The following is a 14,206-nucleotide window of genomic DNA, read 5'->3' on the forward strand; positions in this document are numbered from 1 at the left end:
TCTATCGCGAAAATCCAAGCCTTATTTCCTATTTCACCCCTCCCTTCCTCTTTCCCATTCTTCAGTTTTTTTAATTGCTCCTCAATGTCTTCTCTTGCTTTTTTGTAGTCCCTAATGTTGTTTCTTTCTCACTTGTTCCGTTCTCTCTTTTCCCCTGTTTATAATCTTCCAAAAGTCCTTCTCTGTTTTTACTTCCCTGATTTGTTCTTCGTATTCTTTCTGTTTCACCATCTTTACTTCTTACCATTTTTTTGTACTTTTTTGTTCTTTTCCTCCTCTATTTCTGCTCTTCTTTCTTTCTCCATCATTATTCTATACCTGTTTCTCTATTTTGTAGACTCTGTGTGGCTACACTCTTTTCAATTTTTTATCCCCTCCTCTTCAATTATTTGTTTCGACGTTATTGCTTTTAAACGTAGATCTTTCACCCATGTAACAACTGTTCAAAAAATGTATACATAGCGCTCAGGAATTCTGGTCAAAGTTTTCAGTTTTGAAAATCCGGTAATTATTTAAGAGTAAAGTGCTTTAAATAGATTTATTGCGCTACGATTTTTAATGCTAAACCACTATCTATAATCTATATTAAGTGCTTATTAAATTGCAAGTTTGAAATTAATTGCTCCGCTTACAACTTGATAATCAAATGGAAAATTGGGGTGTCATCTATTTGTAAAACTAATTCTGTCTGTATAATTATTACGTAGTATTCTTGTTGTGTAAACTGCAAGGGGGTCTCGTTCTCTACGATGAAATAATTCCACCGATGAGAGCTAGCCACCCTGTAATTGAAGGTTTGCGTGCTGTAAACGTAATTTGGGTTTGGCATTGGAGGTTTCAGAGGAGATATCCTGTTCAATGTTAGTCAAGGGGATACAGAATTTTGGGATTTTATTTAATTGTCATTGTAATGTTTAGTTTTTCTTTTTATTGTTTTATTGATGATTTTGATAAAATGACCCCTGCATTCATAAGCGTGACACAGATGGGGATGAATTTGACATCGTAGTTGGTTGTTCGTTCTTGGTAGGTCTTTAACAAGGCGGAAAAATAGAGTAAAGATGTCAATCGCTGAAATAAATGTGTTGTGTACAGAAAGGCTCTACGTTTGTCTTACAATTTTTATTACAGGGTTTTGTAATTGTATTTATTCTGTTTACTAATAAATTTTTGTAATCTCAGGTGGTCATTGAATTTTGTGTCAATTTGAAGTCCAAATTACGATCCAAGTTCAATTCCATTCAAGTATATTATGTCATAGTTTGTTGTACCCGAATGGTATTGTTAATCTACTTCAAAATGTATGTAGCGATTCTGTTGGAATTTACCAGAGACTTGTTACTAAGTCTCTGGAATTTACAGGAATTTGTTTGCGGCTTTTATTCTATTATGAGTGTGTAAAGGCAACGTTAGGGTTTCTCTTTGTGCCGGAACCCAACTGTACCCCGAGTTTGATGTTGACAATTAATAACACAATTGAAAATAATGGTAATTGTGAACTATCTAGGTAGGTGCACATAGCATTATCTTTAAAATATTTACTATTTAAACAGCAAATGTGGAAGGTAATTCTGCGGATAGTTCTGGCAAAGATAGTCACATTCCTTTTTTAGCGCATTTCCACAAAAATAAAAAAAAATGCGCTATTGTGGCCACTTTGTCCGTCCGTCCGTCCGTCCGTCCGCTAACTTTGCGACGCTACTAGTTTTTTTATCTTAAGAGCTATTGTTCTACTTTTTTCGCTATTTGGTTCGTTATGGTGTCGAGTCTTGTACCAAGGAAGAAATTTTTTCTGTACCGCTTACAAAAAAAGTTATTGTAAAAAAAACAAAAAACCGTTTTTTACATGTTCCATAATTTTACACTTTTGCCGTTTATTAACGATCCTAGAGATCGTTTATAATTTTGCATTGCTATCTGTCGTCTGCCTGTTGGTCTGTCCGTCTGTTCCTTTGTCTGTCTGTCCATCTATCTGTCCGTGTGAACGATAACTTTGTTTAGAAATGTTCGATCGCTTTTACATCTCCGTTAGTTATGAACTGAATTGCATGAAATTCAATATGGGCATAGCTTTAGCCATATAATACGCAATGCCAAAAGTTGAATCGAATCGATTCAAAATTCACAGTGCCCTTTTCGCATCTCGACCATTTATAAACCGAATTGCAAACTTTTTTACTTATAAAAGTATTTGAATGAAATTTGATACATAGGCACTTGGAATAAAGGAAAATCAAACGCCAATTTCAAAATTTGGTTTTGCGCATGCGCAGTGCCAACTTTTTTATTTATGGAAGAATTTAAACGAAATTTGATACATAGGCACTTGGGATAAAGGAAAATCAAACGCCAATTTCAAAATTTGGTTTTGCGCATGCGCAGTGCCAACTTTTTATTTATGGAAGAATTTAAACGAAATTTGATACATAGGCACTTGGGATAAAGGAAAATCAAACGCCAATTTCAAAATTTGGTTTTGCGCATGCGCAGTGCCAACTTTTTATTTATGGAAGAATTTAAATGAAATGTGATACATAGGCACTTGGAATAAAGGAAAATCTAGCGCCAGTTTCAAAATTTTATTTTGCGCATGCGCCGTGCCAACTTTTTTATCTATGGAACTATTTAAGTGAAATTTGATACTTAGGCGCTTGGAACAAAGGAAAATCTAACATTAGTTTTAAAATTTAGGTTTGCGCATGCGCAGTTCCAACTTTCTTATTTAGAAAAGCATTGAAATGAAATTCTTCTCATAAACTGAAATTGAAGTAGCACGTCAACAATGGATTGCCCATGTGCAACGCTATCTTTCATATTTGTGGGCCGGATTTTTACGATTTTAACAGAAGTTGCATCTTACAAATGGGAAATGAATGCAAGTGGAAATGCGCTTTATGTAAATCGTTTACGATTACTTTTTAACTTGTTTGTGGTTGCCGGCAACCCTTACCTTAATTTAAGTAATTCTCATTTTCTGAGAAACTACATTCTTAGAGATGCTCTGCATTTCTTAAGGGATGGAGGAAAGACGCATTTACAGGTGTTATAACCTAGGAAGAATTTCCTCGAACAAATCACAAAATTATGTTCTCAATGAAGGGGAACTTAAAATTGCCAATCTCTTAACCTGCATTTGAGGGTAGCACACTCATTTAATTAACAAGTTATAAATAAGGTAATTACTTACAAACTTGAAATTTAGTAAGCAATTATAGAGAATGGTAGCATTAAAAATATAGAAATATAAATTTATTCAAGGCACTTTACTCTTGTGGGTAGCTGGCACCCTCAACCAGTTGTCATTTTTATAACAAGTTATAAATAGAGCAATCAATTTCAAACTTGCAATTTAATAAGCAATTAATATAGAAAGTGGTTTAGCAGTAAAACCATAGAATTAATAAATTTATTTAAGGCAGTTTGCTCTTACCAATAGGTTGCACCGCACACCGTTAATGCACAATTTATCACAGCAATTAATTCAAAACTTGTAGCTTATTAAGCAAATAATATAGAAGTTGTTCTCAGTAAATTAACAAAAAATTCCGCAATCCTCGTTTGTAATTTTTTTTCGAGTCTAAATACATTTTACCTTACATTTTACACATTACCAGCTTAATATTAAGCGAGATATTAAGCCAGCACCCTCAATGTCACAAACAAATTCGGAGTAATAAATTCCACACTATAGCAATAAGCAATAAATCAACATCAACATTATTTACATATCCAAATAGGAGTAGGTATCTTGTGTTCCTTGCAGAAAGTTGGTGAATACGATATTATATTAGTATACCTTTGGAGTGTAATTAAGTAAATAACAAACATTAAAATCAAGCGCTCATTAAATGGTAATTATCAAACGGCGAATTCTAGAAACATAACTGTTGTCATTTAAATTTTAAATCAACTAGGCAAATAAATTCTTAAAAATTATGGACGAAAAATCAAACATTTCCATTCCATAAACATATAAATTCCTATTGTTTCATCAACATTTAAAATGATTGTTGAATTAAACGGATTCTATAATTAAAACGTTGGTATTTTAATTCCGCGTTTAAAATTAACGTATTCTTCTGTCTTATTAATTAATTTTTTTCCAATTTGTTGTGCACTCCATATAATGATTTATTTCATTTTCAATTTTTATTTAGTGATCAATAACACCTGACATAAGAATAAGAACGGCAAACCTAAAAATGAAGAAATAAGATTGTCTGCAATGCTTTGGAATAAAAAGTAAAATGATGAATTTAAATTTCCCTGTTTTTTTACAAAAAATTGTAAGTTAACTGGTTTCCTTCCTGGGTTGATTAATAATAAATAAAAGATTCTTAGTTTGCGAAACAATCAATAACAGTTTAAATAGTTTATCTATTAATAATTGAATATGAACAAAGAAAGTGATTAAGTGAAGAATTGAAAGTAAGCGACAAGGAGACTGAAAAGAAAACTGAAAGGAAGTAACACACGCGAGTAACCTGTGCCATGTGCGTTACATGAACTCGACTGCTTCTATATTGTAATTACATGAAACCTTGAACTGAAAAACTGGTTAGGTACCCCATCAGAAGTATATACCAAGTAAACTTCTAAAATTAACAAGATCAAAACTGTGCCGCAAAAAAAATTAACCCCGAGCTTATCATTTAAAAAAAACACCTCCAATATAATGACTGCAAAATGTTCCAAAAATTACCAATTGCCACTTACTCTGTCTCTAAATCCGCGGCTTCGAGTTCACCCTCCATATCTATAAAAGAGGCCCAACTTACACCACCCCAGTTTGTGAAAATTTATACAGTCAATTATAACTTTCAATTTTAAAACTAATTTACTTAATTTTAAAACTAATTTATTATTGATCACAGATTTTTTCACCATATCTATTGGCGCTTTGCAGAAATGCGCGGTGCTACGGACAAGACACAACTGACTGGTCTTCAGATACTGAAAAAAAAGGGAACACAACAAAGAGCCTGAACGGAGTGGGCAAATTGGTCACCGACTGGACCTGATCCGTTTTTGTCTTCGAATCCGAATAAATAAAAACAAACCGGAACGTCTACATTTTGTTCGGTAATAATTATCCCCGGCAAAGCATCTCAGGCTAATGAATTTTTTGTTGGTGTATCCCGCGCAAAAAAAACAACGATGAAGAGTATTGGGCAGGTAGCAGTTTCAGCTCGTTGGAGCAAGGACTTAGGTAGGTAGGTTTTAAGACAAAATGCAGATTTTTACAAGAATTACTTTCGTTCTGAATTTTGGTGCCACCAACTGTGACCAACGGCAAGTGATTTATTGGCAGCTTACCGCCGCTGCCTTATTATTAAGAGAAATTGACCCTTGAGATGTACGGGTAAGACATCCAGGTAAAATAAGGGCGAGTGAGTCATACTTTGAAAGACTATCAGGTGCAAAGGAAATAGATATTGATAGATTGGATACCGTGCGTTTTTGTCCTCTTCAGGTAGGATTAGAGCTGTTTACGGTTTAGCAAAAGTTTTTACCAAAAATTGTTTAGGCGAAACGCCTAAGACGACTTGCAGGTGCGGACATTTAAAGTTGTAAAGGAATTATGTAGGTAAGAGGAGAGAGAAGAAAAAAAAGGTTGGCATGGTTTGTTTGTGTAGTGTCCGGTCAATTACCTGCACATTTTACACAAAGAATTGCATTTGTTCACAAAAAGAGCTTTCTTGGATTATCCTTATATAATTCTTTATACCTTGGAGTTTGGGGAAACGATAATGCAAATTTTAGTGACACTTCAGGTAGTCATCTATTCAAATAATATGAATTTGAGACACCGGGAATGCATTCCAGAAATTAGCGGGAACAAATGTATGTATAGGTGTCGACCTGGCGACAACTTTCATACAGCAGGTTTTACATGCCTCGCAGTTGGGGACTTATTTCAACTGCCCCCTTACTTTCCTAATGTGAATATGCTGAATAATGAGCAATTTCGTGACAGTTTTGTATTAGCGGAATAAGTGAATTTTCAATTTGGATAACATGTTACCATAGTATAATACGTTATTCAAGTTTTCCTGGTGGATACCCGAATTGTGCGTTTTTTGGTCCCGTTCTCACATTTGTATGTCAAGGTTAGTGTTCAATATAAGGATGCCGATTTTGAATCGATATTCTAAGGACTCTTACATCACAAAAATTGAACTTTTGATTGATTTTTTAAGTTTTGACTTTTATAAGAATTGATCTTTTGATAGGAGACTGAATCGTGATGAAATTGTATTTTAATTCCGAACTCAGTAAGCCATCCAAACGCTTTTGTTCCTTTTTAGCGCATTTCCACAAAAAAATGCGCTATTGTGGCCACTTTGTCCGTCCGTCCGCCCGGCTGTCCGTCTGCTCGTTCGTTGAGACGCTACTAGTGCTTTATCTTAAGAGCTATTGTTCTACTTTTCTCGCTATTTGGTTCGTTATGGTGTCGAGGCTTGCACCAAGGAAGGAATTTTTTCTGCGTTTATTGCTGAAAAAGTTATTGTAAAAAAACCAAAAAACCGTTTTTACATGTTCCATAATTTTACACTTTTGCCGTTTATTAACGATCCTAGACATCGTTTATAATTTTGTATTGCTGTCTGTCGTCTGTCCAACGTCCAACGTCTGTTCCTTTGTCTGTCTGTCCCTCTATCTGTCCGTGTGATCGATAACTTTCTTTAGAAATGTCCGATCGCTTTTAGATCTCCGTTAGTCATGAACTGAATTGCATGAAATTCAATATGGGCATAACTTTAGCCATATAATACGCAATGCCAAAAGTTGAGTCGAATAATAAATAATGAGTGGAATAAATGAAAATCTAACGCCAGTTGTAAAATTTGGTTTTGCGCATGCACAGTGCCAACTTTTTTATTTATGGAAGCATTTAAACGAAATTTGATACATAAGCACTTGGAATAAAGGAAAATCTAACGCCAGATTCAGAATTGGTTTTGAGCATGCGCAGTGGCAACTTTTTTATTTATGGAGGAATTTAAACGAAATTTGATACTTAGGCACTTGGAATAAAGGAAAATCTAACGCCAGTTTCAAAATTTGGTTTTGCGCATGCGCAGTGTCAACTTTTTTATTTATGGAAGCAGTTAAATGAAATTTGATACATAGGCGCTTGGAACAATGGAAAATCTAACGTTTGTTTCAAAATTTAGATTTGTGCATGCGCAGTTCCAACTTTCTTATTTAGAAAAGCATTGAAATGAAATTCTTCTTATAAACTGAAATTGAAGTAGCACGTCAAAAATGGATTACACATTTGCAACGCTATCTTTCATATTTGCGGCCGCATTTTTACGTACTCTTGTGACATTAACAAACAATTCCGGTAACAGTCTCCAAGAATAAACACCATATCAACCAGTTCTGCTTTTGTTTAGAACATTTTCGCAACGTTGATTAAAAAACAATCATACAATGCCGACACTGTACTGTTAATTGTGAGAATTGAACATCTTTTGTTTTATCATGGCACACTTGGTTTCGGAAAAATTTTTACAAATTGGCGTTTCGACTTGGTTTTCTCTGAAATGTTCTTATGGAATGTGTGGTTTTGTTTATATCACTGGGAAATTTGTAGTTTTGGCTACCTAGAGGTATAATTTGTTTAGGGGGGTGCCATTTGAAATTTTTAAAAAACATGACATTTAGCGAAGGTCAATCAAAAATGTTATTTTTTCGATAACGTACATAAAAAAATAATCTGATTGTGGAAGAGATCTTAACCTGTGCCTCAGTTCAAAAATTAGCCGCCTTCGCGATTTAGTCCCTCTCGAAAAACTTGCGAAAAACTGTCAAATTTTGAAGAAAAAAGGTTATAACAGCGAAACCGTTAAAGTTAGGGGTATATATGTTACATAAGAAAATAAGTACTTTTCAAGTACTTTCCAAATCAGTAATAAAATATGGGGTGTTCCATTTAAAAAAATTCAAGTTTGATACGCCACTGGAATACAGCACGCCCCTGTTGATCAAAAATATTTTAGAAACATGCCGGCGATAATTGTGTACAATTTTGCTCTAAGACTTTTTTCTGTATCTTTAATGGTCAAGGAGTTATGATCCGAGGGATCTTAGGTGCTACACCCTGTATAGCGGTGCATTTGAGGGATATTGAGTGAAAGAACTTTCACAAGATGGTTAGTTCCCCTTTATCGTCGTGTATAATACAAATCGTTATTTTATAGCAGAAGCCATATAAATCATTGTAATGCTTCTGACAATTCTGAATTTAATTTAGACGTCAAAAATAGCAAGCTTAGGTTCTGCCGTCGCGCCTGTTTCCATATAAACAGCATTGCCGTATGTTATGAACGTCATTTTATATCGTGCATCGCGGCCATTTTAAATAAGAATGACAGATGTCATTAGAATGCACAGTCATCTGTTTCACTTTATCTCTCGTAGCGGTTAAAGTGATCACTTTATCTACCCTCAAGGTTAAAGAGCGACTGTATTTTATAGTATTATAGATGTTAAATTGAAATTTTAATAGGTTTGAATGAGTAGGCTATGGCTATCCCTATTAAAATGTCAATTTAATTAAACATCTACTATAAAATAAAACCCATTTATGCTACAAATCGTTTATATATTCCTGAAGAGGTCGCCCCAGGGAGTTATCCATTCCACAAATTTGGGTATTTTTATAAATGATAAGTTCACCAAGACCAAAGATATTGGTAATTTTCCCTTGCCTTTATTCAGTAGTAGGTACTGCATGTATAATTGACTGAAATTTTGAATCGGCATCTATCTGTTCATTGGTATATTCTAGGGTATATTGCTGTCAAACAAAAAAAGAAGCGCAAAGAATAAAACTAAAAGCAGAAGAAGTTTTGTGATGCGAGTTCAAACGTATGTCACGAAAAAATCTTTCTATTACCAAAGAAAAGACTTTATCAATTTGAAATTTCAATTTTTTTTATTATTGATGAGTACTGAGCTACCTCTGTTGCGGCAGGATTCAGATCAACATATTAATGCTTGAATGTATAGGTAGTATAACTTTAGCAGTTTCTTTTTTTTTCAGTCATAACAAAATGAATACCCCGGACTTTGATTAAATTGCAGTTAAGACATACGAGTACCTAAACATAATAAAATCAATACTACTCGCAGGTTCCATTCATTAACATATAGCGTTTGTAGTGAACGTGAATGGGGGTAGTAAGTTTTAAACCCAATAAATAACTTAGTTAACCTTTACGCAATTGCGTCGACCGTAAGTATTGATCGGCAAGCTGATGCAGAGCAAATTCTAGGAAGTCGTCGAGGGATCTGGTAAGGGAAGGCGCACATTGCCAAGGTCTTCGAACGCCTCTTACCCCCAAATTGTAGGGATGCGGAGCTTGCGCACCGATTCAAAATGCATTCGCCGCCCTTTCTTTTACGAACAACGAAGAGAGATGAGAGATGCACGTACTTAATGAGAACAACTCCGAAGATTCCCCGAAAAGCTCGACATTTCCTAGAAAAGAGAGCAGGATCAACATTCGCATTTCTCGGTCGTTATTACATTACATCTTACATCTCTTTCGTAATGCGGCGCGGGTGACCGTTACGCAATATCATTCCAGCGTTCATAGTTTTGAAATTCAATAAAAATAAAGGCAATAAATAAATAAAGTGATTTACCCCTCTTATGAGTAGGTAAATATCCCATTTCCATAAGAGAGGTGTAGGTAAATGGCAGAGAAACTAATGATTGAGCTCCGGTAAAGTTGCCGGAGAATATAATTGACGGCTCAAAAAATAAACCAATCTGCCAAATGTACCATCCACATTGTCGGAATATCCGGTTCCGAAAAATCACTATTAAATGTACTCTCTTCAGAATCCAATATACTTTAATGAGCCATAACTTGCTTCCATTGTACCACTGCGGTTTTTGGAAAATCCGGTTCTAAAGGATCACGAATCACTTTACAAACTAAAGATACTTCAAATAGTTCCTTAAACAATCTACGCGTTTTCTCTTCACATTTAATATACTACCATTGAATAAAAAACCACATTTATTCAATGGTACTACATACTATCAGTGCCAACCAACTTCACGAGATCATCGCAAAAACATACGTAGGTATTACTTGTTTGTTTATATGGGACATTAGATTAGACGTAATTATACTCCATGTTCACTACTATAAATTATACAACCCTACTGTGCAACTAAAATTTACAAAATTGCATTCTTTATTTTCACATGTCAACTCATAAGCGAGAAAGAGATGGTAACAATTTGGAATAGTTGATAATAAACCGTCATCTTTCTTCTTCTTTAGCATTTCCTCCTTATTATTCCTGACTCCTGTTCCACACATCCTCCCTCTTCATTCAACCTTTTCTCTCTTAAACCCTCCAAGACACTGTAGTTCTTCCACCTTCTCATTGTCTCTCTCCACCTGCATTTTTCTCACTCTTCTTCCAACCTATTCCTCTTCTCTTCTCATTAAATATTCAAACCATTGCAGTCTTCGCTCCTGAACCTTCGCAGTTTGTCCATCTCCCTTTAGTCCAGTATGGGGCAAATAGGGCCTTTTCCCTAAAAACATGGAGCAGTAGTAATTTTTGTAATATGTTCTTGAGGTCTGGTCTTGGAAAAACATGTTTTCGACCTTGATAGGGAGAGATCGCTCGCGCCGTCATCTTGGATGAAAGGGACAGAAAATCGGTTTTCTAAAAATAACTCCGCAGCGGTTGATATTACGAGAAAAAGGTTCAAATGAAAGTTTAGGAAGATAATATTCCTCTCCTCGCATTTTTGTGCTTCGTTACAGTAATGAAACTAAAGTCTTGTGAGAGGGTAATGTGGGTCTGTCCGCCGATAACGCACGTAAGTTTTGTATTGAATTTAGCAGTTTGCCAACCGTTCCGGTAAATACTTAAATTATTTTTGCAGTCGCTGAAAGCTCGTATAACCGGGAAGAAGATATGTAATTAATATTTTGACATCTCAGCGGCGTTAATTAATTATTAAGCACTTTAGTTTCCAATAATAAGTGAAAATCAGGATAGAAACGACTTTCCAATCGAGGTGATTACACGTTATCAATTTTCAGCCTTGCATGTGTGTAGATAACGACAACAGTCGTTGTGCCGGAAAAATACCAATTAGGCCTAGGTGTTAATTGGATTAATTAGTATTGAAATTTGAAGGCGCCTAATTGGGTAAGCATTGTTAATAACTGACGTTTTAATGAGTTGTAGTGAACGTTATCAAAAACAGTCGTGAGAGGTTCCCCGGATGCGCTGTAATTCCTCCAGAAGGTTTGCAGGTTGTTCCATATTTTTCCGATATTTGATTCGTGTTTGTATTGAATACAGCGAAGAGCTGGATTTCCCGTATTCCACTTCCTTAAGAGCCGGATTTCTTTATAAGGTAAACGCTTGATTTTGTGGGAACCTTTTGCCATTTTTCATTCTTTCCGTAAGTAACTTAATTTATTGAGTAAATTTTTGCGAAACCGTACCGTAGTTTGATCTTTTGCCATTTGTAATTGCGGAAAGTTAAAGCTGTTGCCTTTTTACCTAATAATGTTTTGTTAGTACTGAAATTTTAACTTTTCTTTTAATAATAATAATAATATGTATTTGATCTTTTAGCCATTTACATGGATAAGATAAGTCACAGTGTATATACAATGTATTTGCAACCGTAACGTATTTAGATCTTTTGCTTTTGCATTCTTGCCGTAAATACATTTTTCATCCGTACCGTTTTATTTTGTTTGTGGATTAAGTTACCCGTATTCATTGGAATTTGCTTTCAGCAACTTTTTCTACCGCTCCGTTATCGTAAAGGTGACCTTTTTTCGTTTTTCTAAGTGTAAGGGGGGGATACTGTATGATTTCCCTTCACCACATCCGCCGATTTGTGTTTTGTTGCTTTCGCTCCCGCTAGAGAGCCTGCCGTTTGCTGGACTCGACCGATTCCTGGTTACCGTTTCTCCGGTTCAGTTTTCACCCGAAGTTACCGAGATCGACCTGCCAATCCGTGGTTACCGCCGACCTCGACCAGACGCGAGATTTTCGCTTGGTGGCCCGTCCGTCCATCCGCTCAGTCGATTCTTGTGGCCGTCGTCCGCCGACGGAACTGGTTGTCGTCGATTGCCGCTATTACGTCTGATAATTACAATATAATTTGTATGTTTATTTATTTTTGTTTTAATTAAATTTTAATTATTATTCCGCTAACATTCTTTAATTTTAAATCACACCGATTGTGCACGAGCTACTTCAGATCATCGCATTACATCTGCACAGAAAATTCTGAATATGACGAAACCGCGTGTTTCAACAAACAGAAAAGCCAATTACTTCATAAAATTAGCGCGCAAGACGTACACGCTCTTTTGCCCGTAGTGACTTGAACAGCAAAATCTACTTTCCGTCAAATTCAATGTAACACCAATCAGGAGCGCTTGAAGTTCCATAACACGCGCAAAAGAAATCCACACCTATAGCCCTTGTTATCATCGGTAAACACACGTGAGTTTCCAAAATCAATTAACTTGTGCGATAACAACGCCCTTATCGCGTCCGGGCAGATATCCCTTAAATGCACTTGACCAAATGTTCCTTAATCCAAATAACGCAATTTCAACATCTCATAATTAATTTACACAAACAAATTTACATGAAAGATAAAACTTAAACAAGAAATTAAGCGAATAAAAACAAATCTAAAATGGACAAATAGACATTAAAATTGTAAATTACTTATTTTGAACACGGCAGATTATTCAACAACCACTATAAAGAAACTTTTGTGAAAAACATTTTTCTGTACCTTTTAACTAAGAAAACATAAGGTCATCTGATATTGACAATTTTTCGATTTTTCCGAGCAAATATTTTTAAATTTTGATTTTATCAATTTAAGTTTCACCCAAAAAAAGCATGTGAGACCTATGTTACTTTTTTCATTACACTAACACATACGGAAACACTATATAAAGTGTCGAAAGTGGGACACCCTGTACACTGAATTCTGCAGAAGGGGTATTGGATCATTTTCCAGCCGTCCATTTTTCGTGCGCAGCTTCACGGGAGTAATTCTCGAAGTGCCAAATCTGCCCGCGCTAGTCTGGGCGTATTTCAAAAACCTTTTAATTGTACATTAATTTATTCCGCACTGTCTCAGTCATATATGGTTTTCATTCACTTCTCTCCAGAATAAATCCCTAGAAAATTAAATTTGTATGTGGTCAAGAAAATGAATGCATTTTTCTACTTGGGTTTTTTATTATTATAAATTTCATTAAATGCTAACTTTCTAATATAGGGTGAAGTTAAACCAGTTTATTGTCGATGAGAAGTGAAGTTTGAGCCGAGTCCATCGTACTTTCGCTAATTGATTCTTATGGTGTATTCTTACGTTAATCACGATCGAGCACATTTAATTGAAAACGCATTAAAGCGGAAAAAGATACAAAGAAACCTTCAGGTACACAAAATTTATTTTCTAAAAAATATTAAATCGTTTCGAGTAATTCAAAAATATCGTGGACGTCAACGCATAAGTATACGTACACATGCTTATTATTCCTAAACGGTAGAAGGGTCATGCAAGTTATTTTTATTTAAATTAATTTCCAGATCTATTTATACATTTGCACATCTGTTTGAGAATGCATTTTTCGAAGTTTTCCAGTACCTTTGCTTTTGGTCTAGGGAGGGGCAAAAAATAAAATTGGCGGAGAAAAATGTTTAATGAAACACATAATATACATTTTTATTTTTAGTAGGTAAGTGTGGCGCAGTTCAGTTAAAGCTGAACTGTGGTGCTAAGGGCCGGTTCGAATCCGGGTTCGGGCATGATTTGTAAATGTATAGTGGGTTGGGTTGGTAGAGCAGCCTTGGCTGAAACCTCGCCCACTCAAAAATAAAGGACAAAATAAAATAAATAAAAAATAATAGTTACTAAAAACGTCTTCAAAATTATTATATTTCAAAATGTTAGTTATTACCGCTTTTATATCAATTAATTTTGTATTAAATATGCAAAGAACACGGGGCGAAAATAGATAAGTAGAAATAAAGGCCATTTCGGTATATCGGTACAATTTCGGTATATCTGTATATAGGTACCCTAATTTATAGCTTAAAACCTCTTTCATTGTTTAAATCTCAAAAGAAAAGGTTTTGAATTAGAAGCCAACAAAGAAAATTCTTACAG

At 35.1% G+C, this 14,206-nt stretch overlaps 1 protein-coding gene across 1 annotated transcript in view; it reads right to left on the reverse strand.

Moving 5' to 3' along the window:
• LOC116174843 (mitogen-activated protein kinase kinase kinase 12-like) overlaps positions 1 to 4,916 on the reverse strand; it is a 70,773-nt gene extending 65,857 nt beyond the window's left edge. The window contains exon 1 of the mRNA XM_031492849.1: positions 4,717 to 4,916. Within this exon, the coding sequence (XP_031348709.1) occupies positions 4,717 to 4,754 (38 nt within the window). The 5' untranslated portion in view covers positions 4,755 to 4,916. The remainder of the gene's footprint in view (positions 1 to 4,716) is intronic.
• Positions 4,917 to 14,206: the final 9,290 nt, after the last annotated feature.

Source organism: Photinus pyralis, unplaced genomic scaffold (assembly GCF_008802855.1).
Source record: "Photinus pyralis isolate 1611_PpyrPB1 unplaced genomic scaffold, Ppyr1.3 Ppyr1.4_LG6, whole genome shotgun sequence".
Taxonomy (NCBI): domain Eukaryota; kingdom Metazoa; phylum Arthropoda; class Insecta; order Coleoptera; family Lampyridae; genus Photinus; species Photinus pyralis.